General features: G+C 45.6%; 1 protein-coding gene across 1 annotated transcript in view; it reads right to left on the bottom strand.

Annotated features, from left to right (window-relative positions):
• Positions 1 to 865: 865 nt before the first annotated feature.
• The window catches only part of LOC139661523 (ankyrin repeat and fibronectin type-III domain-containing protein 1-like), a 53,661-nt gene continuing 27,913 nt past the window's right edge, over positions 866 to 26,613 (bottom strand). Inside the window, exons 4-21 of the mRNA XM_071539980.1 lie at positions 22,883 to 23,102; positions 22,225 to 22,432; positions 18,759 to 18,956; positions 17,664 to 17,777; positions 17,314 to 17,411; positions 15,609 to 15,699; positions 12,186 to 12,293; positions 9,517 to 9,616; positions 9,117 to 9,249; positions 8,683 to 8,802; positions 7,881 to 8,096; positions 6,441 to 6,607; positions 5,989 to 6,139; positions 5,011 to 5,179; positions 4,541 to 4,707; positions 3,755 to 3,962; positions 2,388 to 3,115; positions 866 to 1,735 (exon numbers count right to left, since the gene is read on the bottom strand). Coding sequence (XP_071396081.1) covers positions 1,415 to 1,735; positions 2,388 to 3,115; positions 3,755 to 3,962; positions 4,541 to 4,707; positions 5,011 to 5,179; positions 5,989 to 6,139; positions 6,441 to 6,607; positions 7,881 to 8,096; positions 8,683 to 8,802; positions 9,117 to 9,249; positions 9,517 to 9,616; positions 12,186 to 12,293; positions 15,609 to 15,699; positions 17,314 to 17,411; positions 17,664 to 17,777; positions 18,759 to 18,956; positions 22,225 to 22,432; positions 22,883 to 23,102 — 3,517 coding nt within the window. The 3' untranslated portion in view covers positions 866 to 1,414. The remainder of the gene's footprint in view (positions 1,736 to 2,387; positions 3,116 to 3,754; positions 3,963 to 4,540; positions 4,708 to 5,010; positions 5,180 to 5,988; positions 6,140 to 6,440; positions 6,608 to 7,880; positions 8,097 to 8,682; positions 8,803 to 9,116; positions 9,250 to 9,516; positions 9,617 to 12,185; positions 12,294 to 15,608; positions 15,700 to 17,313; positions 17,412 to 17,663; positions 17,778 to 18,758; positions 18,957 to 22,224; positions 22,433 to 22,882; positions 23,103 to 26,613) is intronic.

Genomic DNA, 26,613 nt, shown 5'->3' with positions numbered 1-26,613 from the left:
GCTGTAAATACTGTAATTTGTTTGAAACATCCTGTGTTTAAGTCCTATACACCAAGTTATTATAGCTATTATAAAACTGTTATATACTATAATACTGTGTATTATACTGCATGTGATTTGCACAAGCATTGCTTACAAATGTGAGGCCTCTTAACAACCTGCCATCCCTTTAACACTAGAATACTTTTGGGAGACCCTGCCCTAGGCTGGCGGGCGCCATTTTCTGATGCAACTGGGAATACCACTGTCATTAACGGAACACAACAAAAACACTGAACCTAACATTAACGTTAACATTTAGCACAGCATGACTACAGTACTTCAGACGTATTCAGCAGAATTCTGGAAGATTTACATGCTTTCCCAATCAATTAGAGAAACAAAAAGAGTAAAGTATTGCTGGTCTTTTCTCTCTTTAAAATCAAAATCGGCTGGCTTGATTTTGTGTTACTTCACTGGATGAGATGATCATATTAGTTAGCTACGCTATGACTGGATTCTCTACTATACAGAGGATTTGTTCCTGCAGAGGGGAGAAAAAGAACACCAGAGAGTCAGTGCCAGGTTCTAAAAGACGCAGCCTCCACCCTCCTTCTCTCTCTCACTCTATCTAGCTCTCTCTCCCTGGGCTGCTGGCCCTCTCGCTACCAGACAGTACAGTGGCCAAGAGCGGTTGAGTGACAGGCTGATGGGCCAAATCGTCGGGCCGATTGCGTCCCCAAGTGGAGACGCCAGCCCCCCTCTGCACTTCCCCCTTCCTTCCTGCCCTCTGGGCCTGGTCCAGAGCCCACATCCTGGGAACATGGGGCCGGGCGGCTGCAGCCGACAGCTCTTTGGGAATGACACAATGAGAGAGTTCATAGGAAAAGCCTTGTCCGCGTGTGGCTGGGGAGGCGATGATGCTGCCCATGTAGTTTTGGCAACGTGCGCTGCCCAATGTGCTGGCGTCAATCACGGCAGAAGCCGAAGTGACGCTCCATTAATCTTCCTCACCGTCACATCCCTTTTGCCCAATAATGTCTGACGGCACAAAAACTGTTTTCTCTTTGTTCCATTTTGTTATTGTTCATTTGGTGTCCATATGAGGATCTCATATGTTCATATAAAAAGGTCCTTTATGTATGGGAGAACAGTCTTCATGGAAACATAGATTCTCAGAGCAGCATTTCAGAAAACAATAACACAACAGAAAATATGACAACATTTTGTAGCTGCAGTAGTGGACGGTAACACCACAATCAGAGGAAAGAGTTCAGCTTTAAGGGCAATCTGTGGAAGTTACTGCCCAGGTTTGTCAAAAAGTCTAACCTCTGATCCAGGTGAAACGTCCACAAGATCAATACCACATTCACCAAAGGAGAATCTGCACCTAGCATGAACTCCCAAATTTTCCCTTGTCTCTCTCCTGGAAATGTCACACTGTGGTGGCCCGGCTGTATTTGAGCGCCAGGGGGGAGTACTCCTTGATGCGAACGCACAGCTTGCCCCTCAGCCACGGGTTCTGCAGCTCCAGGGGACAGAAGTCATCCTGAAGCCACTTCTCTCTGTCCTCCACCACCAGCACAAGGCCAAAGTGCTCCAGCTGCTCGGGGCTGTAATACACACACTGCTCCTGTTCACCGCCGCCTCCGTCGTTACTGCTGCTGCTACCCAGCAGGCGGCGAGACACGGCGTTCATCTCCTGCACCACCAGCTGCACCATCTCCCGCGCCGAAGTGCCTGGAGTCACACGTAGCTGAGAGAGAGAGAGGAGCAGAAGTAGTCAGTCAGCTTTTTAGTTTGAACATTTTTTTATTGAGATACAGAAACATTTGTAAATATGCAAATTATGACAGTACAGATATCATCTCTTTTTTAAGACTGACAAAAGCAGACAAAAGACAAACAAGTCAACATTATGTGAGGGGAGGGGGGATACAGAAAAGGAGAAGTAAAAGAAAAAACAATATATAGTAATAATTCAACATATAAAATGGCAGTAGTATCTATATATAAATATAGCCTATATATAAACGAATAATAAAATAAAATAAATAAATAAGTAGAATCGATAGTAATAATAATTAAAATAATAATAACAACAGTAAGAAAAAATAATAAGAATATGCTTGGTGATACAGCAGTGCATATAAAAACCCAAAATAAGTTAATTAACATGTAATAATAATAATAATAATAATAATAATAATAATAATAATAATGAGGATGATAATAAAGAAGATATAAGTACAAAAAAAAAAAACCCGCCCTCAACCCACCCGCCTCTAACACCCCGGAACCACGGATGTCAGTCAGCTTTTATATATTATAAATACTTGTGGACAGAATACTAGAACATTGTGACAGTTTTAAGCTGATCAACTTCAAAACATATCCCTCCTCTGTACCTTGACACTGGTCTCTTTTGGCAGGCCTGTGCGGTACTGTGGGTACACTCTGAGTGTGGCATGCCAGCCTTTCCTGTGGGCACCAGGTGAGGGGGAGGAGAGCCTCTGGGTGCCGCTGTCCTCTGATAGGGTGCGGGCCGGCGGAAGGCGAGGTAGGCACCGCTCGGCCGAGCAACAGCGGTCCACGGAGGAGGGCCTGTGCCAGCGCCGCTGTGGCGAGGTGGAGGGGGAGGTGGCGGGGCAGTAAGGCTGGTGGTGGGATGAGTTGGTGGAGGGGAACTCCAGGCTGCTGGTTCTCACACAGAAGGCCTGCCTCTTCTCTGTGATCCGCAGCAGCTCGATCTGCCTGCTGGGCAGGATGAAGTCACTGTCAAACAGCTCCGGGGCCCCCCTCCGCCTTTCCCCTCCACACCCGCCGCCTCCCCCCCCTCCCCCGCACCTCTCACCCTCCCTCCCGAGCTGCGGTTCCGAGGCCTGGAGGACGTCCGGGGTGGAGTCCCTTAGCGCTCCCCCTCCGCCTCCGCCTCCTCCGATGCCCATCCCTCCTAATGAGCTGCTCCTGTCGCTGCGCAGGAAGCTGCGAGGCTCCAGGGGCGCGGAGGATGAGAGGGGTGAGGGGGGCAGCAGGTCCAGCTCGCGGGGGCTCTGGGCACGGCTGGAGTCATAGTCGCTGTCGGTGGTGAGGAACACCTCAGAGGAGCCCTCCTCGTCTGACAGACCAGCGAAATCTACAGGATGGTGTGAAAAATATGACATTAGACACTACCAGTCAAAAGTTTGGACACATGCATTTTCCTTATTTTTACTATTTTTCACATTTTAGAATATTAGTAAAGACATCAAAACTATGAAAAAAACACAAATGGAGTTATGCAGTGACCAAAAAGTGTTAAACAAATCAAAACTATCTTATTTTTTAGATTCTTTAAAGTAGCCGCCCTTTGCCTTGATGGAAAGGCAAAAGCTTTGGAAAGAAATTCATACATAGGCCTCAACTTCACTATTTTATTGATCTAAAAACTAATTTCAAGCATTTAAGCATAAGCCTTTAGATCAAAATAGCTTTAAGATAATGAAAAACATAGCACATTCAATCAGGCTGACTGGTAGTGTATATACAGTGACTTTTTATTGACAGGCATCAGATGTGTGTGTGATGTGTCTGTAAAAAGTGTCTTGTGTCTTTTACAGCTATTTAATATCAAAACCGCCTTCTCAGTCTGCTTACTGGCATACTTGCATTTTAATACAGCATCCTTCTGTAATAATGTGTACGTTTTGTAAACTGCAATCTTGAAATCTTTATAACAGCGTCATATAACCACAGAAGCAGTCTCTATTCTATGAGAGAGTGGTGCTTGTCTGACCTGAGTGCTTGCGGCAGGGCTCGGGTGAAGGCAGGGGGGAGGGCATGAAGTCTGGCTGAGAGGAGGTGGAGGGAGGCTTGTCTGGCAGCACGTCCTTGGAGAAATCAATGATCCATGCCAGGGAGATGCCCCCCGTCGGGTGCTTGTAGCGGGCATACTGCAGGGCGTCCATGATCCACCTCGCCTCGCGCCACACCTCCTCCATTTGCTGTTGTGCAGTGAATGAGGACACAGTTGGTTATCTCAGTAAAAGACTAAACAACAGTCAGATATTTTATTGCATTCATTTGGATCCAGTTCCCTGCAAAGAAGTGACTGATACTGGATGTACTGTTACAGAATCTAATATAAAATTAATCAATTGGCCTGACTCAAATATTTTGGCTGTGCCTATCATCTTGTGTCTCTTTGTCTTTTGTGGATATTTTTGCATGCCTATTGCTTTTGTATTAAACCATATGACAAACAAGCTTTATGAGATTATTCCAATGTCTGTTTTTTAATTAACCACAAACTGCTTGAACAATTGCGAGTATATTAGTCTAACAATATTTCATGTCTTGTGCGATCTGTGTCTTTTACTTGCATGGAAAACATGTCAAAAGAATGGCTCTTTGGACTGGGGACACAAATACTAGAATATACAATAGTATTACAAATAGTTTTGAATCCCATAGAATTATTATGTGCTGTTGTAAAAATCCTCATGTTCCCACTGTAGTTCCCCTCACATGTCCTTAGGCTGGTTAAATTTCATCCTTGGTCTTTGGCCTTTGCTCTCCATACCTGCATGTGATCCTGGACCTGCTGGTGCTTCTTCTTGGCAGCGAGGAGCTCGGCCTCGGAGAAGGCCTCTCTCAGCGCCTGCTGGGACATGAGGGACTCCAGCTCCAGCAGGGCCGACACCCTGCAGTACTGGCCGATGAAGCTGGGGCAATACGCATAGAAGTGGACTGGAGGGGAGCAAGGGAATCAAGTGACAACAAGTTGGAGTAATCTGCAGTGTGTAAGTGCATAAACAGTGTTGACATAATGTATTTATTGTAATTTGCTTTGGACAAAAGCATCTGCTAAATGACATTATGTAATGCAATGTAAATGCATGCAAAAGCAATGTGTAGATGTAATGAGTAAACATAGACACATATATACTTAGAAATATATTAGTTTATGATGCCCGATTGTATTATATGATGCAGATTGTGTGTGTGTGTGTGTGTATGAACCCATTTGTGCCAGATATTTTGTACACTGACCCAGTTCAAAGATCTGCAGGGGCAGGGTGAGGAAACCAGAGCGGGGGGAGTAGGGGTTGTTCTGGCCTGGGGCTGTACACACTTCATCTGAGGGAGGCAGCAGCAGCAGGAAGGACACCTTCTCCCCAAACTCCAACACCTCCTGGCTGTAGATACGGAAGTCTTGTACCTGGACACACACGGACAAGAGATCTCGATGAGCCTTTGGAACCAGAGGGGCCCACATACATTTTCACTAACCTAAAGCAGAGACAAAAAACTAACATCCTGCTCAATAACATCTAAATCTAGTTTAAGTCTTTATGCAGTGTTCTTTCTCTGCAAGATTAATATCATCAAGAGCCATAATAACTCTTTTTCACCCAACATGTCACTTAAGGCTTTCTGGCCCCATGCTCTAAACAAACAGACTGCTGAGACTATGGCATGATTTTAATGTCTTGAAAGTGGAAACAGAAGCTCAAACTCCAAGATGGTAGTAAGGAATATAGCAGCTGTATGGTTTGCCCTAATCAAGGGTTATTGCATATCACCATTAAACTGTCCAGGTCTTTTGTGGAGCTAGGGTACCATAGTCCTAAAGCGATATTTGTTCTACTTCAAGCCAAATGGACAATGATCGTTATAGTGCTATGATGCTTTTGGGAATCCAAACCATATTTGTTCTTTTGCAAAAATCATGCTGAATTAGTGGTCTGACCAGAAATGGCTCATTATCCGCTGAAATCGTTTTTTTATTGCTTTGAGCTCTTGCTTCAGTCTGGCTGTGGAAGATGGATGGCGTTTACACTTTCTGAGGAGATTTAGGAGATTCTACTGGTTCAGTCAAGATCAGTCAGTCCACACAAAACAAAGTGCATTTGGTACACACTTTTACAAAGTAATTGCAGGGTTCATGGTTAATCTAACCGCAGAACCTTATTACAGCTATTGTTGAAGTTACAAACTGTTTCAGTCTGACCCTGGCTTGGCTCTGACCTGGTTGCCTGGAACGTTGATGTGGGCCATCAGGTCCTTGGTGGCACTGCGGAGGTCCTGTAGGAGGCGATGTGGAGCACTCTGTTCATCGTGGTCCATCTCCAAGGACTCCTCCAGGGAGCTGAGGGCCTGCAGCCACTGCCACTCCTCCCTGCAAACAACACACACACACACACACACACAAACACACACACACACATGCAACAATGGATGCGTCATTCCAGTGGTATTGTAGGTATCTTTTCCATTGTTCTACAATTTTAGTTGAGTGACTGATGAAGCGTTTGGATGTGCGTACACCACATCCTTGCTCTTAATACACAACCAAACTCATCACACAAATGCATACACAGAAACACACACACCAACACTCAATTCCGGTCCTCCCCACCCTACTCCCACCCCCACTCCACACACGCACTCAGTCGGATTAAGCAGCCGGTGTTGCCCACCTGGACACGTTGCTGTTGTCCCGGATCTTGGTGTGACAGAGGACGTTGGGGAGTTTCTGGGGCACCAGGGCTCGGATCTGCTCCACTGAGGTACACAGCTTCAGGTAGCCCAGGTACAGACCAGGGGACAGCAGCTTCCTGCTCCGCCTGTGGTACGCCAGCTTCTCCTGGGACCAGCAGGCCGAAAGAGAGAGGATAGGTGAGAGGTTGGAAGAGATGGAGGAGCTGCTGCTGGTGTTAAAGATGATGGTGGAGGTGGTGATGCTGAAACAGGAGGTTGATGATTGTGATAATGATGATAGTAGTGATGATAGAGGTGGTGGGTATGTTAAAAGTGGTGGCAGTGGCTCCGATGATGATGATGGTAGTGTCGGTGTTGGCATCTTCACACTCTTTTGTATGCTGGTATTTTCATGTGTTTTGCTGCTTTAAATACTTTAGAGACTCGGTTGTTCCAGCCTTCAGCATGTTTAAAGTGGAAGTCAACACACCAGAATAGCCCTTCAGCACATTTCTATGTATTTCATCATACAATTTGTTCTGGCCGCAAAACAAATATTTCTGTGACTGTGGGTTTGTCAAAGGGAGTCTTCGCCATTGTTTTGGAACCACAAGACCAAACCAACTTACATTGGAGACAAAACAACATTGCAACAACGGGTATCAGGTTTACCAGGCTACACAGAGAAAATTGATTTGTGGTTTGGTTTCAGACAGTGGACCTCCTGAACAAAACTGCAAAGCTAAATGCCATTAGTTCAAAAACATCAAAACACTAACAATTAGCTAGATTATCATCTCATCTTTAAGACTGCCATGCTAAACGTTCTAATTACCACTGTCTGAGCGAATGGCGTTAAAAGTGGAGGGACTCTAGATAAGATGATTAACATTCATGTTGGGTTGGCGTGGATCCACAGATGGACCTGGCATCTGGTATTTCAATAAATTTGTTGGTAAGTTAATTAAATATAGACACCTCAGACAATAGGTGACATTTGGAAGAAGAGAGCTATGATCATTAACGTGTGTCTAAATCAAGAGCGTCTGCACAATGTTGTCAGCAGCATAATAATTGGAAGCACATTTCAATTTACAGTCCTATTGTTTCAGCCATGGAGCCTCATGTTAATATGTTTGCTGAGTTTCAAAAACAGATTACATCTATTCCAATAAATGAATGTTTTCTGATGCTTTTTGGGGTACTTTGTTTTTGAGAAAGTGCCTTACACTAAGCTGTTTCATCTTATTAAATTTCTGTGCAACAAAAAAAATGCAAAGAATGGGCTTGATAAAAACCACAACCACTGCTGACAAAAACTTCTGCTATTGCTTGCTCCAATGGAAGCAATCTGTTTCCAAAACAACAGCAAAAAATAATCCTTTTTCCAAAACTGAACTAACTGCAAACCGCTGCCCATCTATTCCCATAGGACTCACATGGAGTGTAATGAGCAGCATGTCCAAGGCTGTGGGCTCTTCAGGGGACGAGATGGACTTGCGTTGGAGCTGGAGTTTGCAGAGCTGCGTCCAGCGCACCCCATCCAGGTTGGGACAGGCATTCATGTCCTTCAGGAGCACCAGCAGGGCGTTACCGTGCTTGTCTCTGATTGGCTCAAAATACACCTGACCTAGGTCCTGAGTCCCGAGCATACCCTGGGGAAAGATGCCAGATAATATTTGCAGTTTCATTTGAAGAGAGAACATGAAGAGAGAAAATCCTGTCCTGTGCATAGCATTACTTTTATCAAGTGCAAGTTAGAGCAGGGATAGAGAGGGACAGGGAAAGGACACACTGACATTCTTCAGACCTGTTTAATATTCTCTTCATATTTTCTTTAATTAGAACAACAACAAAGTACATTGGAGCCAACATGTTAAGCCTCAAAGCTACATGAGGATTAAGAATATGAAAATATGAAATGGTCTGAAGCCTTTCAGTGTGTGGCAGAATATATATCCATTATGGCATAAATATCATTCAATGTCTCTAAAATAAAGAATGCAGGAGCATCACTTTGTATATGATGTTTTGGACTATCTGTCAATGCAATAAAAAATAACGATAAAGATTCTTCCTATCGTCCTGTCATTCTCATTCAGCAATGTTTTGGCTATGATCAAAATTACCATAACCACCACTAATGACAAAAATTACTTAGTTATAACACATTTTCAATTAGAAAGCCCTAGTCCTAACTGTTTGTGATATTGAGAGTGGTTTTAGTGAGTGCTGGACTACCTGCAGATGGGAGACGGCCTGCAGCATCTTGAGGCGGGTCTGCAGCGTACAGGAGCAGGACGACTGTGAAGGACTGAGACACTGCTGGAGCCAGGGGATCTCCTCCCACAGGTAGGACACCTGGTGATGGGAGACGATACACACATACACTTTCATGAGAATCCTAAAAAATGTGGAATGGTAATATATGCTGTATCATAACCTATCAAATCTGTGTCCGCTTCAAGTCTTTCAAGTTCAACTATTAGCATAACATGTACTCATGGCCTGCTTGTAGCAAATAATAATGTAATAACAGCTGGATTATGTAATAACTTGTAACTTAAAAGCTTGAAGCTACAGCAAAACTTCTTTCTTTCTTTCTTTCTTTCTTTCTTTCTTTCTTTCTTTCTTTCTTTCTTTCTTTCTTTCTTTCCGTCCTTCCTTCCTTCTACCTTGGTGAACCAGAGGAAGTCCTGCATGAGGGAGCTGGGGTAGGAGTCCTCAACCTCCACAATGGGGATCTGGTCTTCTGGAGTCACTAACACGTTGTCATCTCTGTAGAATATGGATGTCAGATAGAGTCCTCTGGAGGGTGATACAGAAACAAATACAGAGTTAAAAACAATAAACATACATTAGCTACAACATTTATTGAGATTCATGTCAAAATGGGATATACACCATTTAAAAATGTGATAATTAGACCTGACAGGTACGTTTTTGATGATGCAATCACTGATAGTTTTGACACTGCATAATGGATTTCATGTAATAACTTTTTCTACAAAATGGATGCACCTTAGACCATGTGCACACTGAAAACATAAAATATAAGTCAAAAAGAGCATTTACCTTTTCAAGCTCTTGACGAATTTGGTGGTGGGTTGGAAGAGGTGGCGCAGGCTTTTGGATACCGAGTGCTTCCTGCCCTGTGGCGGAGCTTTGCATTGTTCTGGGTGGACGAGACAGGAGACAGGAGAAGACATTTAACTCTATGGGTGGTTTCTTCTGAATGCTTTTCAAACTGCCTGAAATCAGGACACTCGGGAGAAATCGAGGCACGACTCGGATTGGGATCGGCTGTTCTGAAAGTGCGGGATGAAAAAATAGAATCTCTCAACATTTTTTTTGTCAGCTTACAACCACGCAGACTTCTCCGCCTCACTTTGCGTGGGAATACCAATAAACACCTCCGCCCTGACAAAGTCTAGAAACATCTTTCAATGACAGGCGGTTACCTAAATGACAACAAACCTGACACGTCCAACAACATGGTGGGAGTGGAATGTTTTTGGACATTTCATGTGCTCCAGTGGCGCGGCACCAGTTGACAGTCATGCCGGCTGCCAACTGCAGACTATGGGCCTTTAGGGAACCACTAGCTCTTAAGTCCCAGAGGGGCACTAACAGTGTATGTGTGTGTGTGTATATGTGTGTGTGTGTGTTTACCTGCACATACTAGAGCTGCTGGAGCATGGCATATCTTGAGCTAAAGCCATACGAGTGGAGCCAAGGAGCTGTAGTAATTTGTGTGTGTGTGTGTGTGTGTGTGTGTGTGTGTGTGTGTCTTAACCCTTTGCCACGCACTGACAGGGAGGTCAGTTAACTCTGTGGGGACATGTTTATTTTTAGTGGGCCTGGAGGGGGTTCGGAGGCGAGAGAGGGAGGTGTGTGTATGCATGTGTGTGTGTTCGTATGCGCGCCTGTTGGTGAGATAACGTACCTCCCAACTCATTAGAAACCCTGAGTCCCAAACCCTCCACAGATTCCCCCACTCCCCCTCGCCTCCCCTCCCCTCCCGTCCCAGGTGATCTTGCTCCAGCCCCAGGCCACTTAAAGTCAATAAATCCCCCCATTCAGGACCCGAAAAGAACTAATTTTCTCTTCATGAGACGAGTCGAGGTGGAGTAACGAGAAAAAAACAGTGCCCCTCGACCCTCCTCACTTCCCCAAATCTCTCTCTCTCTCTCCACTCTTAGTCTGTTCAGCTCCGGCCCTCCTGGCCTCAGTCCCTGTTTGACACTGAGTAAGACAGACAAGTAGGGCCGACTGCTGGGGTGCCAGTGTTAGTCAAGGCCTCTTTCACAGTTTAATTAATAGTGTTTGGACAAGGGGGAGAGGGTGGCTCGGGCTATACGCTGTGCTGCGATGGGGGTGCGTACACTGACATGTGGGGGAGAGAGACAGAGAGGGTGAAAGAGAGAGAGAGAGAGAACATGTACTTGAATATTTGTGCCCGTCCATATACATTTGTGTACATGTGTATCTGTGTGTGTGCCTGTCTGTCTATCTCTATGTGTGTGTGTGAGCGTATGGATGGTAGACAGGACGACTGGGCGACCTGTGGGGAAGGGGGGGTGCGCGGGGGGGGGGGGGGGGGGGGGGGTGCAGTAGTCAGTCAGTGTTAATTTATATCCTCTCCCGACTCCAGTCCGGGATTCGTCTCTTACAGGAACAACAAACATGACCCCGGGACACGCCACCTCGGCTACCGTGCCTGAACTCCCGGGCTCAGTCAGTCGCCGGCTGGAGAACCAAGAGCCACTCAATGCTGACTATTATATTGCGTCTCGTGTAACCCCCCCAACCCCCCCCCACCCCCCACCCCCCACCCGCCAAGGGGGCAAATACGGTCTAGGCACACTGGACAATAGTAAGTGAGTGAGTGTGTTTGTGTGTGTGTGTGTGTGTGCGGTAGAAAAAGAGAGAATAACTGTCTCAGTATTGTGAAACCCAGTTTGCCACCATGTAAAAAGAGTCGATGTGAACAGGTTTTGACACTTACAGGAGCGGCTTACAGCCAGTAGTGTTTGGGGACATAAACAGCTTGAGTGTGAGTGAAGTTGATCTGCATTTTGTCAGAGAGAGAGAAGTATTCAGCAGAGGAAGGGCTGAGTCATGGAAAGAAGCATGGGAGGAGTGTGTGTGTGTGGGGGGGGGGGTCGTCGAGACACAGGAGAGGGGATTATTTTCGAGGTGGCACGCCGTTTTAGGGTGTATGGCCCCCGAAGTACTTGTCGCGTCTCGGTTTGTAAAGCGTCTGTCAGGGTGAGACGAAACACAGCGGTCGTTGAGACGTGTTACACCTGCATGTGGAGCTGTCTATCGCTCATGTTCACGTTTGTTTACACCAAGTATGAGAATATTTTTGAAACGCGTAACTGAAAACGCGTCTAGAAATTCACATCGTGTTTGTTTTACATGTGTCTGGCCTAACGGAAAAATAAAATAAAATACACAACGGACACATGATCACAGTGTTATTTAGGGTTAAGATTAGAAACTCATACCACAGTGCATTTTACTTCAACCCAGAGCCCATTCATATCAATACATAAATATTAAAAACTGATCTTAGGGTTAGGGTCAAGCGTGTTTGTTATTCCAAGCCATTACTGTACAGAAGAATTTGCTCCATTTAATTCCATAATTAATGCGCTCGTGTTACTCTACAGTGCTTTAGGTCAAAGTGGCCACCAAATGGCATATGTTATTTTATAAAATCAGAAGGTTGTTGATACCGTGGCAGACGCAGTGGCGGTGAGCTTCTTTAATCTGTCCCAGCAGCTGGTCTAGTGCCTCCTTCTGGCCTCTCTGACGTGGAGCGCGACCATCAATCTCCCTCCAACCTGCAGACAGGGAAGAGAATAAATACCAGAAATATTACCATGCAACGCTCTATAATATATGTATCAAGATGCACAGTACTCATGTAGGACCTCTACACATGCCTCTTCAACTATATTGTTCATTATAGGTGGAGAAGCAAAGCTGATGCAGGGCCAGTATTATAAATCTGAAATACAGTCTTAGATTTATTCAAATATTGGTTTCCACCACCTGATCATAGAGTATTATTGAGGACTATTGAGATTCTTTTTGCATGCCACTAGAAATTAGCTGAGATATAGCATCACCTAGACAAATATTTGACCCTGCAGACAGTATAATCTACTGCCTGTCAGTATGTACAGTGATACTGTAAGTTCTCAATATGTCTCTGCATCAATATCACCAAGAACATTTCTGACATTTACTTTATTGTACTTTGGTGCTTCTGATTTTCACACTGCTTTGGATCCTCTAATCATTTTTTGAACATGTTGTGTTGACGCTGACCCTGTTATGACACTTTTAGCCCTACTTTGAAAATGTGACTCATATCTGACACAAATGGCACAATTGGACCGAGGAAGGATGTCCCTTACTTGTAGAGAGCCATGTTTTGAGACTAACCGCATTTATACCACAAGAGGGAAATCAGTCCAGAAGTCCATTCATTTTCTGTGACCAAAATTGTGTACTAGGCAGAAACTGGCTGAAAACAGTGGTTTAAGCGCTTTTTAAGAGGGAGCTGCTTGGTTACAAATTTTGATGGGACTGTCCTTGACCAGGGAATAATGTAGGAGTTCTGAAAATGAATGGTATTCCCCTTAAACAAGAGAGGACACTGGGTGTTATCAAGGTGGGTGCCATCCACCGTCAAATCACCCCCTGCTTCCACCCTCCTTGGGCTTCCATCATTAGCAGTGTGAGGTGTGTGAGGCGGCCTGCTGGTGAAACAGGTCTAGTGTGTACTATAGGGAACAGCACCCACCCCAGTGTGAGAAAGCTGTGGTTGGCTGACAGACAGACAGACCCACTGAGCACCACCACTACTGGCTGGCTGGCACATAGCTGGGCTCAGAACACTCAGTATGTACACACACACACACACACACGCACGCACATACACACACACACACACACACACACACACACACACGCACGCACATACACACACACACACACACAAACACCGCGTGGCTGGCCCAGCGACTGAGAGACCAAGGAGTGTAACACACCACACAACTCGCCACGCCCCCCCCCTAATGCAAAAGAGTCAGAATGTATTAACCCGACCTCTATCTCCCACTCTTTCTGTTCCTCTCTCTCTCTCTCTCTCTTTCTCCCCTCTGTCTCTCTGTCTGTCTAACTCTCTCTGTTTCTCATTCCTAATGATATATACACTCACAAACACTTGCAGTCTGTATGCACACCCCATCATAAACAGAAAACCTACACGCTTCATATTACACTACATCTACCTCTCAGAAACACTCACACTCACACGCACACAGACACAGACACAGACACAGACACACACACACACAAACTCTCCCCTTTTCTTTCCTTTCCTGCTCTCTCCTCACACATGACCAGCTCCACAGACAATGATCGCGAGCAGACTGGACTTCAGCTCCTCTGTCTTGTGTGTTAGCTAGTGAGCATCCCCCGCTCGCCCGCTGGACGATGTGTCGGTGATAAGCCAACAGGGACGTCTTGGTCTCCCCCCCACCCCCCCCACCCCCTCTCCACCCCCCGCCTCCCTCACCCCAACCCCCTCTCCTGGAGCCCCCCGGGGGGCGCGAGGGGCCGAAACACGGTGAGCTCTATTCCCGGAAAGGTGCCTGTCCCGACAGGACAAGCGGGCCCTTTAATGGGCGTCCGCGGCCCGGTATAAGGCCCCCACTGTTGGGGCCCGCGCCGCGCGCGGCAGCACAGACATGCAAATATTTCCAGTGGTAGGCCCAAATGGAAAACACAAACACGCAACATCGAAATTAGCTCTGAGAGAGGGAGGAGGGAGGGAGGGAGGTGGAGGGGTGAAAAAAAAAAGAGAGAGGGAAAGCCCAGTCTCTTAAAATGAAGACATACACACGCCGAATGCACACACACATACACACACACTTGCTGAAAAACATGGTGTGCTGATGAGGACAAACATGTTCATGTGCTCCCCAGATGTCCCATGAGTGTGCCAATACACCCACAGTCACAGTACCTATGTTCAGTCTCTTACCGTAGGTGTGTACCAACTGTGTGCCGGCATTATATGCTGCACATAAACAGCCGACTGGCATCAGTCTTGACACTCATCTCATAAATCAACAAACTCAAACTTACTAATTCATATAAATGAATTCATTTACATGCAAATTTTAGTCTTAAAGTTCCTATGGGAGAATCGCTGTTCTCTCTCACACACTGTCCTTCGTCACGTATTGGGAAACCTCGGAAAGTCAACAGATGTTGACGCACTTGGAGGTTTTACACATCAGTCTTTTTTTATCCACCCACCCAAATAATTCAATAACTTGCGCACTTGTGTGATTGATAGACAGATGGATTAATGGATAGGGAGAGAGAGAGAGAGAGAGAGAGAGAAAGAGAGAGAGTATTAACCATGTCAAATTCCGATGTGTTGTCACTGGTGATTCTGATTCTGATTCTGAGAGAGATTCAGACAGACAAAGCGTGGAAGAGAGAGAAGAAGAGCTAAGAAGAAAGAGAGAGAAGGAGAAAGCGGGTCAGAGCTGCTGTGGCCAGTCAACACCTCAGCTGTTGCTGCAGATGACTTCACGGTTAACTTTTTGGCTGAACCCCGGGCAGCTCCTTCTGCCAGCCAGCCCCAAACACCATCCCGAGGCTATGGTTACACACACTGACGTCCGCAGCGGGGGTCCCGAAACCCACCCAGCCCGCTGGCCAAGGAGGGTCCAGCTGTCACCCCCCCCCCAATGATGTCAAGGCGACGTTGGAATGACGTTGGAATAACATCACCCACGGAAAATCCATTGAGCGGACATGAAATGAGACCATGGCCAAGTCCCTTTACGTGTGGGAAAGCTATGAGAAAGTTAAGGACTTGTATCATTGATGCAGAACACAGACACACACACACACACACACACACACACACACACACACACACACTCACAATGGAGCTAAGACCTGTTTAAAAACTTAATTAATTCAGCAAGGCCAGCCAGAAATCTTCAAAGGTTCTTGTTTGGAACTGATGTTGATTGGAAGTTGTGTGGAGTTTGATGTACAAACACAGAGATACAGGCACACACACACACACACACACGCACACACACACACACACACTGCAGACTTACTGGAGGGTGCAGCGCAGGCCGGGGTGGAGGCTAGTTGAGGCCCCCAGCCCTTCATGTTGTAGGCCGACACCTGGACATAGTAATAGGTCCCCTGGAACGGACAGGACACACAACATGACAGGTAAGGTAACATTTGGACACACACACACAGCTATGAGCAGCGCACGTGTGCATGTGTGAATCTATGTATGTGTGTGTGGTTGTGCAGCCTTATTTGGCTCTTGCTAGGTCCCTGTCTGTCTGTATTTCATTGTGTGTGTGTGTGTGTTTGGGGGGGGGGGGGAGTATCTGGAAGCTCTGTCTGTCTCTGTGCCCAGTGTGCAGACAGCAGGCCTCTGTCTCTCCTTTCTCAGCCAGATCAATCAAACCAGCCGCCGACACTTCCTGACCTCGCCTTGACCCCTGTCATGTGACAGGGGTGAGCTTTGGCTGGCAACGGGGGTCCTGGAGGGGGAAGGGGGTTCTCTCACACAATAACAAACAACCAGTGGAGCGTCCGTTTGTCTACATGCCCGCTTAAAAATGCCAAACATAAATCAGAGGGCAGGCTACCAAGCTGCTCTTTTTAAGATTTTGGGGACTGTTTTGCAACTGTTGCTCTGTATAAAATGATGCATAGGTGCCAAGACTTTAAATACCAATAAACTGTGTTTTCCAATTGTGTTGTCACAGGGCCATAAGTCTTTCACCCCCATCATTTGGGATTGATGATGACTACAAGTTGTGTGTGTGCAGCTTGATGTTTGGCATAAAGAAGAGTCACTTGGGAAATGCCTTCAAATGTCGCCTAAGCAAACGCCTCAAGCACATGTGTAAATAATATCAGGGGCCTTCATGTGGGAGAATGGCCTTCTAAATGTTTTTATCGGTCAACACCAGCAGCTGTGGAGGAACTAGAGTTTGAGTTTTTTGTTTTGCTTTCTCACCCATAAACTACTGTTTAAAGCACAATTGCGTCCTTTTTATCTGGTAGAGCTTGGAGACTGAGGTGGGACCAGAGGAAATTGGATTGGGTTTACGTGAAGATGGTGTGATGTGTGACGCAACCATTGTGCACACAATTTTTATTTAAGGAGCAACTGTCACGGGTTTGATGAAACTGTCGGTGAATACACGACATATGGCATGAAATGCAGCAAAGAAGTAATACTGGGTACGATTTTAGTGTAGGGAGGCCTATCAGTTACTTTGCTACTTTAAGTATTTCAGCCCATATAACTCAATGGATATAGAACATTTAAAGGGAAACTTAACTGTAAAATTTCAAGTGAACATGTTATTTATATGATATTATACAGTTCAATTAATATTTGTGAACACTGTGCCTCTCCCAAGCAGGGAAGAAGCAAGTGAGACAAATCCTGTACTTGCTCCATGAACAGTTAATGGCAAACCAACTCTCGACAAAGTGACAGTACCCACAGGATGGGGAACATTTTCTGGTTCATAACTTTAAAGCACAGCAATAAAAAAATCTAATTTGGATGTAAAAACAAACATTCTATCCAAAAAGTCCACAAAGTCAGTCTCTAATTCATTGTCAACAGAGCAGCTCCTGGTCTTACCGCTTGATAAAAGATTACACAGATTACAGTTTTAGTTCTTTGGTTTCTGACTTCTGGAGAGAATTGTTCATGCTCATAAATATTGATTGAACAGTGTGAAAGGTGAATATGGAGGTGACTGACATTCCTGCTGTACTTACAGAGGTGAGTCCAGTGATTTGGCACTGTAGCAGAGTAGTGTCTTCCACCACGATCTCACCCAGCAAGGGGCTGAAGGAGGGGGCATAGCTCCAGCTCACTGTGCAAAGAAGGAACATCGGGTCTCACTATGTATCAATTTTAGAAACGATGCAAGTTGATATTCAATATTTCAAAAATATAAGTTATTTACCACTCAAAAAAAGTTAATGGTAAAAAGCCAATTAGTTTTGCTCATAACAGCAACACATTTTTCAAATACTTATCTTATTTAGAACCAAAACTCTACATACTGAAGTGTGTACTAATGTTTGGTTCTACATGAAGCAGCAGGCTTGGTGTGAGGCCTGACCTTTATACTTGGTAACCACAGCAGAGTTGACACTGAGAGGCTCCTGGAAGTCCACCCTGAGACTGGTGCTGCTGCTGACAGACAGGCGAACTGTGCTGGGAGCATCTGGAGGGTCTGGGTAGACAGACAGATAGATATAGAGGTAGACAGACAGACAGACAGAAAGACGGTCAAACAAATAGGTAGACAGACAGATAGAGAGTAGATAGAAAGACAGATAGGTAGAAACAAGCAGACTAAGATGCTACACATTTTAACCTATATAATGGACCACATACATAAAAATGATAGCTTACTGAACTGACTTCCTAGCCCATCTCACAATGCATTGCTCTGCCAGAGTTTCAGAACTGGCAATAGAAATTGGGGCGATTTACACTTTGTGACAGATGAAAATTGTAACAGTGTTGCACCTGGAATCCACCATCTTTAAACACTAATGTCACCTCAGCACTGAAAAGAAGGATGTCACTGATTGTGATTGTTATTATAATTAAACATCACATTGATATGCGGCGTATAATTTCCATCCACGTTCACACATCATCTGAAGAATTCCACTACTGTATCTGGAAGTCTGAGGAAAGCCTATAAGACAACTTACCCATAAAATTACATGAGTATGTGGAATAATAAAGAGGGAAAAGATCTTTTTTGCATCAAAGTGCAGACTGATTTGGGTGGAAGGGAGGAGGGGGGGGGCTGTCTACCCTGCCACCAAGCGTGTCATGAAATGGCTATAAAAAAGTTAAAGAGGGAACACAGACGCATTATGCACACACACACACACACTCTAAACAAACTGCCTGTACTCACACATTCAGAAGCGCTAAGTATGTGCATGATGGAGCACGTATGTAGACAGGCGCACACCCACACCCACCCACACACACACACACACGCAGTCGTGTCCTAGGCGTCCCGGTGTGGAAGCCATTAACACAGCCCAGACAGAATGCCAACAGAGAAAAGGGGTAGAAAAATGAAAACCAAAGACGACTCGCTGGAATGATCTGAGCAGCAAACTGCCCCCAAGTACAGCTCAGAAAATGTCTCAATAAAAACAATCATCAAAGTCATCCTCTGAGCTCTTACTGGCGTGCTCGAAGCCCGTCTGCATGCGTCGGAAGAGCCGGTGCCTCCACTCCCAGGCCTTCAGCTGCCTCTCCCGGTCCGATCCCTCCCGCTCACCGGGACCTTCGCTCCCGACCTGGGCCTGAAGCTCCGACACCCGCTGCTCAGCCTCCTGCACCAAGGTGGCCAAGTGCACCGCCCGGCCCTCCAGACTAACAACTGGGAAACACAGAGGAGAGAGCGTGAGAGAGAGAGTGCATGCAAACAATACTGTGATAAAATGCAATGCCATTGTGTTATGTTTAATCGTAAAATAAACCATACATATCCATGCTGCGGTGGAAAATCTGTTTTTATTAGCTGAATTGAAAGTGTGTCTTGGCATTTATATTTTGAGGGAGTTTCATGACCCTTGGGCCCTTGTTAAAATTACTGTATAGTTTCAAAACTACATTGACATCCATGAGAAAATAACTATTTTTTTTTTATTCACGAAAAACAAGAAAGACATTTGGTATATGTAGCTCAACGCTGAGAAAGGTTGGACAATAAATCTGAATCGGCTGTTTAAAGTTTAAAGGCATAATCCACTGAATGTGAACTGACGATGGTTACAATGACCAGAAATCCTCCTGTACAAAGGTCGCTGGGTTTTTTTGGTTAGACAGAACAAAAATAAGTTTTTTCAGCACAAAATTATTTCCAGGCCAATTGGAGGAGTAAATAAAGTGTGTTTTTCTTTTTTGTTGCCAAGTGCCTCAACAAGGCATGTGCCTACGCTCATGATGACATTGCGAGGAACCCTTTCCCTGTGATTCCGTGAGTTGGTTTTAGCAGGCCACTCTCTTTAATGTCTTTGTTTGTCAAAGCGCTGAGGCAGATTCCTCAATAAACTTCATTTAACTGAGCAGTCCCTCTTTAGGGATGACATCACCTAGAAAATGACAGAGAAAATGGGGCAATGAAAGTGAGAGGGGCGAGAGAGGGAGGAGTATTCGTCATATGTGGTTATAAGGGATTTTCCTGCAAAACTTGTGGAGCAATTTGTATTATTAACCTATTTATACCATAGGCAACATGTTAATCAACCTGAATCTCCCAATTAGAGGGAATTCTTTCTCAAAGTGATCTATGCTTCAACGGAGGAAACATTTTCCCAGCTTACTAAAGTATAAGTTTCAGAAGAGTTTGAAAACCTGAGAAAAAACAGGCTCTATTGAGGAGTAGGGGGAGAGTTTGTGCTTTCTCAAACAATGGGAGTGATGGTCCCTTAAATAAATAGGACATCTGTATAGTAGATGAGCTGTTAACACCCAAATTTTGAAATGATGGCCTAGTTGTTAGAGAGCCAGTCCTGCAACCCAAAGATCAAAGGCTTAATCCCTGCAATCGCCAATGTGTACCCATCACTCTCTGGATAAAAGTGTCTGCCCAAAATGTAATGCAACATTTCTAAGGCCACTAAGGACAGTAGCATACTGTAGTTCTTCTTTGGTGGCTGGTCATACTCAGAGTGTTTGGGACTGGTGTGTGTCTGTGTTTAGTCTGTGGGGTCTATGTTTGTTCATTGTAGATTCCACTGTTGAGCGTTAGATTCCACTGTTGACAGTAAGTTTAAAGCTCCGTGTCAAAATGTCCGTCTGGGTGTTTAATTCTGCGGCTCTCTCAGTGTCTCCTTAGTGGCTGTGAGCTCCTCTTTGAATCAGAGTGTCTCTTGTGCGAGCCTCGGTTTTCGTTGTTCTCTTCAGTCGCTTGTGTGAAAACTTTGAGGCTGGTTGGCACTTTGAAAAGAGTCGTTTGAGGGTTGGGGCTTGGGTTTAAGGTTAGAGAGTTAGGGTTAAGTTTAAGGATTTTAGTGAGGATCTTCAGAAGTATGGTAAAACATGGCTGTGTGTTTGTGGGTGCGGAGGAACGTCCCTAAATGTTGATTTTGAGACCCTAACTCCATCTCACGGATGGATGGAAACAATTGAGATAAAAGGTGGGATTCCCTAAAGCACCTTTAAGTCGCTTTGTCCTATTGAAAGCCCTTGAAGAATTTCTGATGTGGGTACGAAGCTGCTTTAGGGAAAGAAGTCTGTCTGCCTGTCTCTCTGTCCTTGTGTCTCTGGTAACCACAGAGTGTGTGAAGTCTAGCATGGCAGAATCAATGAGAATCAGAATCAATCCTTTCAAAGCTCAGGGAGAAGTCTGCAGCGTCTTTGATCTCAATTCTCCTCAGATGGAGTTTGATTAGCATGTGCTTATAAAAATGGGAGGAGAGCCTTTACTTTCCTCATGTGCTGTCGTTCCCTCTCTCTCTTTCTTTCTCTCTCTCTCTCCGTCTCTCGCACACACAAACATACGCACACACACACACATGCGCATGACTCTCTCACACTCTCATGAGTTATTTGGGTTCTGGAGAGAGAGAGAACAATCAAAGAGCAAACTTCAGTAAACACCACTTTCCATTCGAGTGTTTTCAATTTAGTGATACCTTTATAAGACGTCTGGCTCAGCCCTGGAAAAGTGTGTGTGTGTGTGTCTGAGCATGTGTGTGAGTGTGTGTGAACACGTGCAAACACAAACAGCCTAGGAGCCTTACTGGCGAGTTCTAATCATTAACAGAAGAAGGGAGCGGAGGCTCAGTAGATCACAGACAGTGAAAACTGCTTATGAAGATGACTAATATTGCATCATGATTACCACCCTTCATCGCCTTTAATATGCTTTCACTGCCAGCAAGCACCAGAAAGAGATGTGTGTATTTTGCTGATAGTGTGTGGGTGAATGTATTATTGTTGTGCGTGACAGGACCCTTGTGTCACGTTTTGCTTGTGAGAGGTTGCTTTGGGCAACACCTGAGGTTGCCGTGACAGCAGCTTTGGTTTCCACAATGATGGTTGTTGGTTCCCATACAGTGGCTGTTGATGACTAAAATCTGGTTTCAATTCTTCATTTGACCTCTGCTAAAGAGTGAAATCCATGAAAGAAAGACTGCGTAGAGATCTGTCAACAGGTGGCAGATGTGGTTTTGGGCCTCGTTTGTAGCTTGTAAGTCTAAGATATTTGAAATATTATTTTTCTTCAAGATACCTGGGATCAATCACACAGCTTACATACATTAAACTATACTGTTAACTGCAGCTATGACCATGAGAACAACATAGGAGGCAAATAACCAGATGCCACGCTGTCAAATTTCACCATGGCATGGCGGCCATTGTAATACCAGACCAGTTATTGACTGAACTGACTTTGAACATGGGGCGAGTGTGGCTTAGTGGGAACTTTCAAGCAATCAAGCTGGTATGGTTGTCACAGAAAAGTCTTGTTTTATCCCAGCTCTTTTTGATACCATTCCCAATATCGGTGTAGATGTCTCATCTTACGCTGCTAGCAAACTGAATTAGACTAAACCAAAGTAATATCCAAGTGATCCCTTGAATCTCCTAATCCTACGGCCCAGCTAGGTACTGCGAGTACAGCGTGTCCCTCTACTCACAGTGGGGGCTCTCCTTGGCGCCGGCTCGCAGCAGCAGCTTGGCCATGGGCACGTTGTTGGTCATGATGGCAATGTCGAGGGGCAGGAGGCCCTCACTGTTGGGCGTGTTGAGGTCCAGCTCCTCCAGGCTGTACTGGGAGAGGAGCAACTGTACCAGGTCCAACTCCTGGTGCTCCACCGCCTCAAACAGAGCTTCGTTACTCTGGAACTGTGACAGAAAGACAGTTGACAGTTGGGAGTTAAAGGGGAATACGACTGAATGGGAGGCTTCAGATTATGTTGTTTTGATACCATGGGACAGTTCAGCTTGTATCAGTGAATGTTCAGCACTGTGCTCACTAGTGTATTATTCACAAACATTGAATGAATCCCTCCCCACCACACACACACACACACACACACACACACACACACACACACACACCTACCCACACACACACACACACACTCTCTCGCTCTCTCTCTCTCTCTCCCATGGTGGATGTGGGTGTGGGTGATCTTACTACCTGAGGTTCTTTGGATATCCAAGTCTATAAAAAAGGTTTCCCAGACTATTTTCAGACCACAAGTCTGTTGGGCTTATTTTTTTTTCCTTGTCTCACCGTCTTAGCGTCTTTCTCTCTCTTTCTCTCTCTCTTTCTCTCTCTCTCTGGCTTACCATGGTGGTCTTGCGCAGGCGCTCCTTGTCCCCTCCCCGTCCCGACACCACGCTGTCCTCCAGGGCCGGGGGGTTGGTGCCCACGCGGAACTTTCCGGACAAGTTGCGGTAGAGGCGGCGCGCCGCGCTGGGTGAGGACAGGCTGGCTGACTTGCGGGCCGGGGTCGGCTGGTGGGCCTGGTCCCCCCTCATAGGCTGGGTCATCTTGGCAGAGTCAGCCCTGGAGGAGGGATGGGTGAGAGAAAAGAATGTAGTTTGATAATTTGAAAAATATATTAAACTTGACACCTGCCCCTGTGAAGCTTCATCCCTCCTATCCATTAAGAGACTGTTTTCTTTTTGTCAGTCTATTTCTAGAAATGAAAGTTTGACCTGCATGGTTAAATACAAGATAAATACTTTAAAAGAAAATGTGGGCATGGTAAACCATATTACTAGCAAGTCTAAGAGTTATTTCTGTTGTATGGTGGTGGAGGGAGAAAGAAAGAGGGCCAGGAGGGAAGGAAGGCCATCTGCTTGGTTAACCTCTAACTTGTGGTTAAAATCAGTTTTGGATTGGATTTCAATTTCAATTTCAATCCATCCATGTAAGAAGTGGGAAAACTCATTAAGACCTGAGCAGAGAAGTTTCTACTCGGTGAGTATTCAGTAAACATGTTTAGATTACAGCTCTGGAAAACACAGAAATCACATCAGCTCAACATAACCATTGTTGAATTGCATTTCTTGCCTAGTGTTATCTATGGCATGGTGATGAACTACACTGGTCTGGCAGATGGGTACCATGTTGGCATCATCAGCTCTCAGTGATGGGCGCCATATGAGTCACCCTGCACTGGCAGTGCCGGTCTGCCAGCCTATCTGCCGGTGCTGCCCTCTCACGTCTTCTCTTTCTCGTGAGATTCTCCAAGATCAGCGCCTCTCGCCACCGGTATCTTGGCACCCGCGGTATGACGGCTATGCTGCCCTCTCCGTTCTGCCATGGGAACTATGTAGATGGCTGTGTGTTTCCACAGTCTGGTCAGTGGTGTTCACACACACTCAGCCGCTGAAGGAAATGTCAGCAGGACTCTACAGGCGACGGTGACAGACTCCGTGGCCGGTCCCACCAAAGAGAGGCAGAGAGATAAAGGAATTCCTCAAGGACCCACTTTCAACAGCTTCCTCTCCCTTTCGCCTCCCCCCTGCTCTCCTAACTTCTTATGCTCTCCTTTCCCTCCTTATCCTCTCCTCCCCTCTCTGGCTCTTGCTTTTCTGCTCCTCTCCTCTCCTTCCCCTTTCTCCTGGCCTTTCCCTCCTTTCCCTTTGGCTCTCCTTATTGCCTCTCCTTTCTCTCCCATCTTCTCCCACCTTCTCTCCTCTCCCCTCTCCCCTCTCGCTTCGCCCTCTGCTGATTCAACTCTGAATCATCACTTGAATGTGTTACAATTACAAATCAAAGAATAACTCTGAAATTAATGTAATTACTCTGACGCATCAAAACCTCTCCACTAGAAGCCTCCACCCTCGCTTTGTTTTTGGAACATTTCTTGAGAAGAGGAAAGGTTTTACTTTACTTTAATTCCAAGATATTTTGTTTTTTTATCTGTGAGAAAGATTTTGTTGATACTGAAAAAGACCAGTGTGGGCAAAATGTCAATGTTATGATTATATAAATAATTTGGTTACATTAGGAGGATTTACATCCTTTGGTATTGGCCTACCTAATCATTCAAAGACTGCAAGTCAATCTGTCTGTTTATAGACATGTATCCTGTTGTCCTTGAGCAGTCCTTGAGCAATGCTCACTCATTCTAAGTCGCTCTGCATAACAGCATCAAATACCTAAAATGTAAATGTAAATGTTATGCTTAAACTGTCCAGGCTGGTGTTTGAACAGGGGCAGAGAGGTTGAGGAAAGTGAACGAAGGTTGAGCCAGGTTGGGCCAACATGCCATATGCCAAGAAGTATCACACAGGCCAAGAACCGATTTGTCAAGGTGAGAACATCTGTAGGAAAAATGTTATTTATATTCCTGCTCCGCTATGGACGTGCAAGCACACACATGAGCACGCTTACACACACAAAAACCCTCCCCCGACACATACAGTTTGTACAACAGCTGACGGCGGCCCACATCGTCGACATAAAAGCTGCTCCACGCCCCCGCAACAAGCCCTTTTTCACAGGGCCGATACACCTAAAATACCCCCGATCCCCGTCCCTTCCCGTTCCGTCCCGTCCATCCCCACTCCGTCCCGTAATAGAGGCCTTATTTTAGACATCCTCGTGTTCCCGGCCGGGCCTAACCTATTCCAGGGTTCCAGATAAAGCGCGGCAGGTATTTGGAATAATTTTTCCATGGGGCCTGGCCCGGAAGATAAAACAAGAGATATATTTGTAATGCGTGTGCCGGTATCCCATTTCAAAGAGAAAGCCCATCGGAATCCAGGCCCCCGGCTTATTGTTGTTTGCCTGAGATGGAACAGACGACTTTTTTCTGTCGGCGGGATGGTGCCCCATCACTCTCTGACGACATTGGGGAGTGTTTGGTGTGCCGTGGCGTGTGTTCGTACGTGTGTGTGTGTGTGTGTGTGTGTGCTTTCAAATATAAATGGATGCTGCATTCTACACGTGAGACGGGGATGTCATTCCCCAGTGACATGAGACCAGAGAGACCAGAGAGAGATGGAAGAAGGGGCATACTGACAGGTAAGTGGAAAATAAAAAAAAAAGAGACAGAAATGAAAAAGAAAAAGCAAGTGGGAGGCATACACACACTAACAGATGAGTCTCAGAATGAGAAAGTGTGACAGCGAGAAATGAAAACTTTCAGCACGGCCTCTCAACAGCCCATTTGTCCAAACTATATACTGATGACAAGGAGTACAACAGGTTGTTAGGATGACAATGAGCAGGACCAATTTTTGACTGACTGATTTTCTTGTTTTCTTTAAATAAATTACAGTACGCTCCACTACACATTCATACAGTGATACACACTGCCACCTGAGAGCTGCCCAGTACATCCACCATCTTACGCTATTGGATATGGCATTTGTAGCTCCACAGAAGAAATTGGGGGTGAAGTGCCTTGTTCAAGTAGATGTTGAGGGAAGCAAAAGTGTTTCTCTTTTTCAAAGCCAGTCTGAGCATTGAAATCCGCTTCCCTGACCTTTAAGCTACCACCGGCCCAATGATAATAATGAGTATAAAGGTGACTCTAATTGGACAATCGAGAGACATAATAACTCTCTCTCTCACACACACACACACACACACACAAACACACACACATGCACAGACCCCAGTTTTAACAGGTTAAGGAGGCAGGAAGCGGTTGTGCTGGGAACCGGAGACTGCACCAAAAGCCAGGCTCCCCGCTTGGCCCCTCACCAAGCCCACATCAAATACACCCAGCCTGCTACAGTGGGGGTGCACCAGCCCGACAAGCCATCAACACCCCCAAGAAACACACACACATACCCTCAGCATCCGCTTTATTAGGTATATACCTCCCTGTTTACGCAAAGAGCTCGCTCCTCCAGACAGTGAGTCACGAATAAATAAAGCATAAGTATAAAGCATGCAGACTGGGTCGAGAGGTTCAGTTACTGTTTGAAAATGTTGGAATGGGAAATGTTGGAAGAGGAAACATCCATAATTTAAGCAAATGCAGTATGATCTTTGGTTCCAGCATCTCAGAAATGGCAGTCCTCCTGGGATTCTGGTGTACAACAGTGTCTAGAGT

Source organism: Centroberyx affinis, unplaced genomic scaffold (genome assembly GCF_046629955.1).
Source record: "Centroberyx affinis isolate AG114_WGS23_722 - 3 ecotype Tasmania unplaced genomic scaffold, CSIRO-AGI_Caff_v1 ptg003541l_1, whole genome shotgun sequence".
Taxonomy (NCBI): domain Eukaryota; kingdom Metazoa; phylum Chordata; class Actinopteri; order Beryciformes; family Berycidae; genus Centroberyx; species Centroberyx affinis.
Note: the sequence above shows the minus strand (reverse complement) of the source record. Positions and strands in the feature narration are given on the sequence as shown.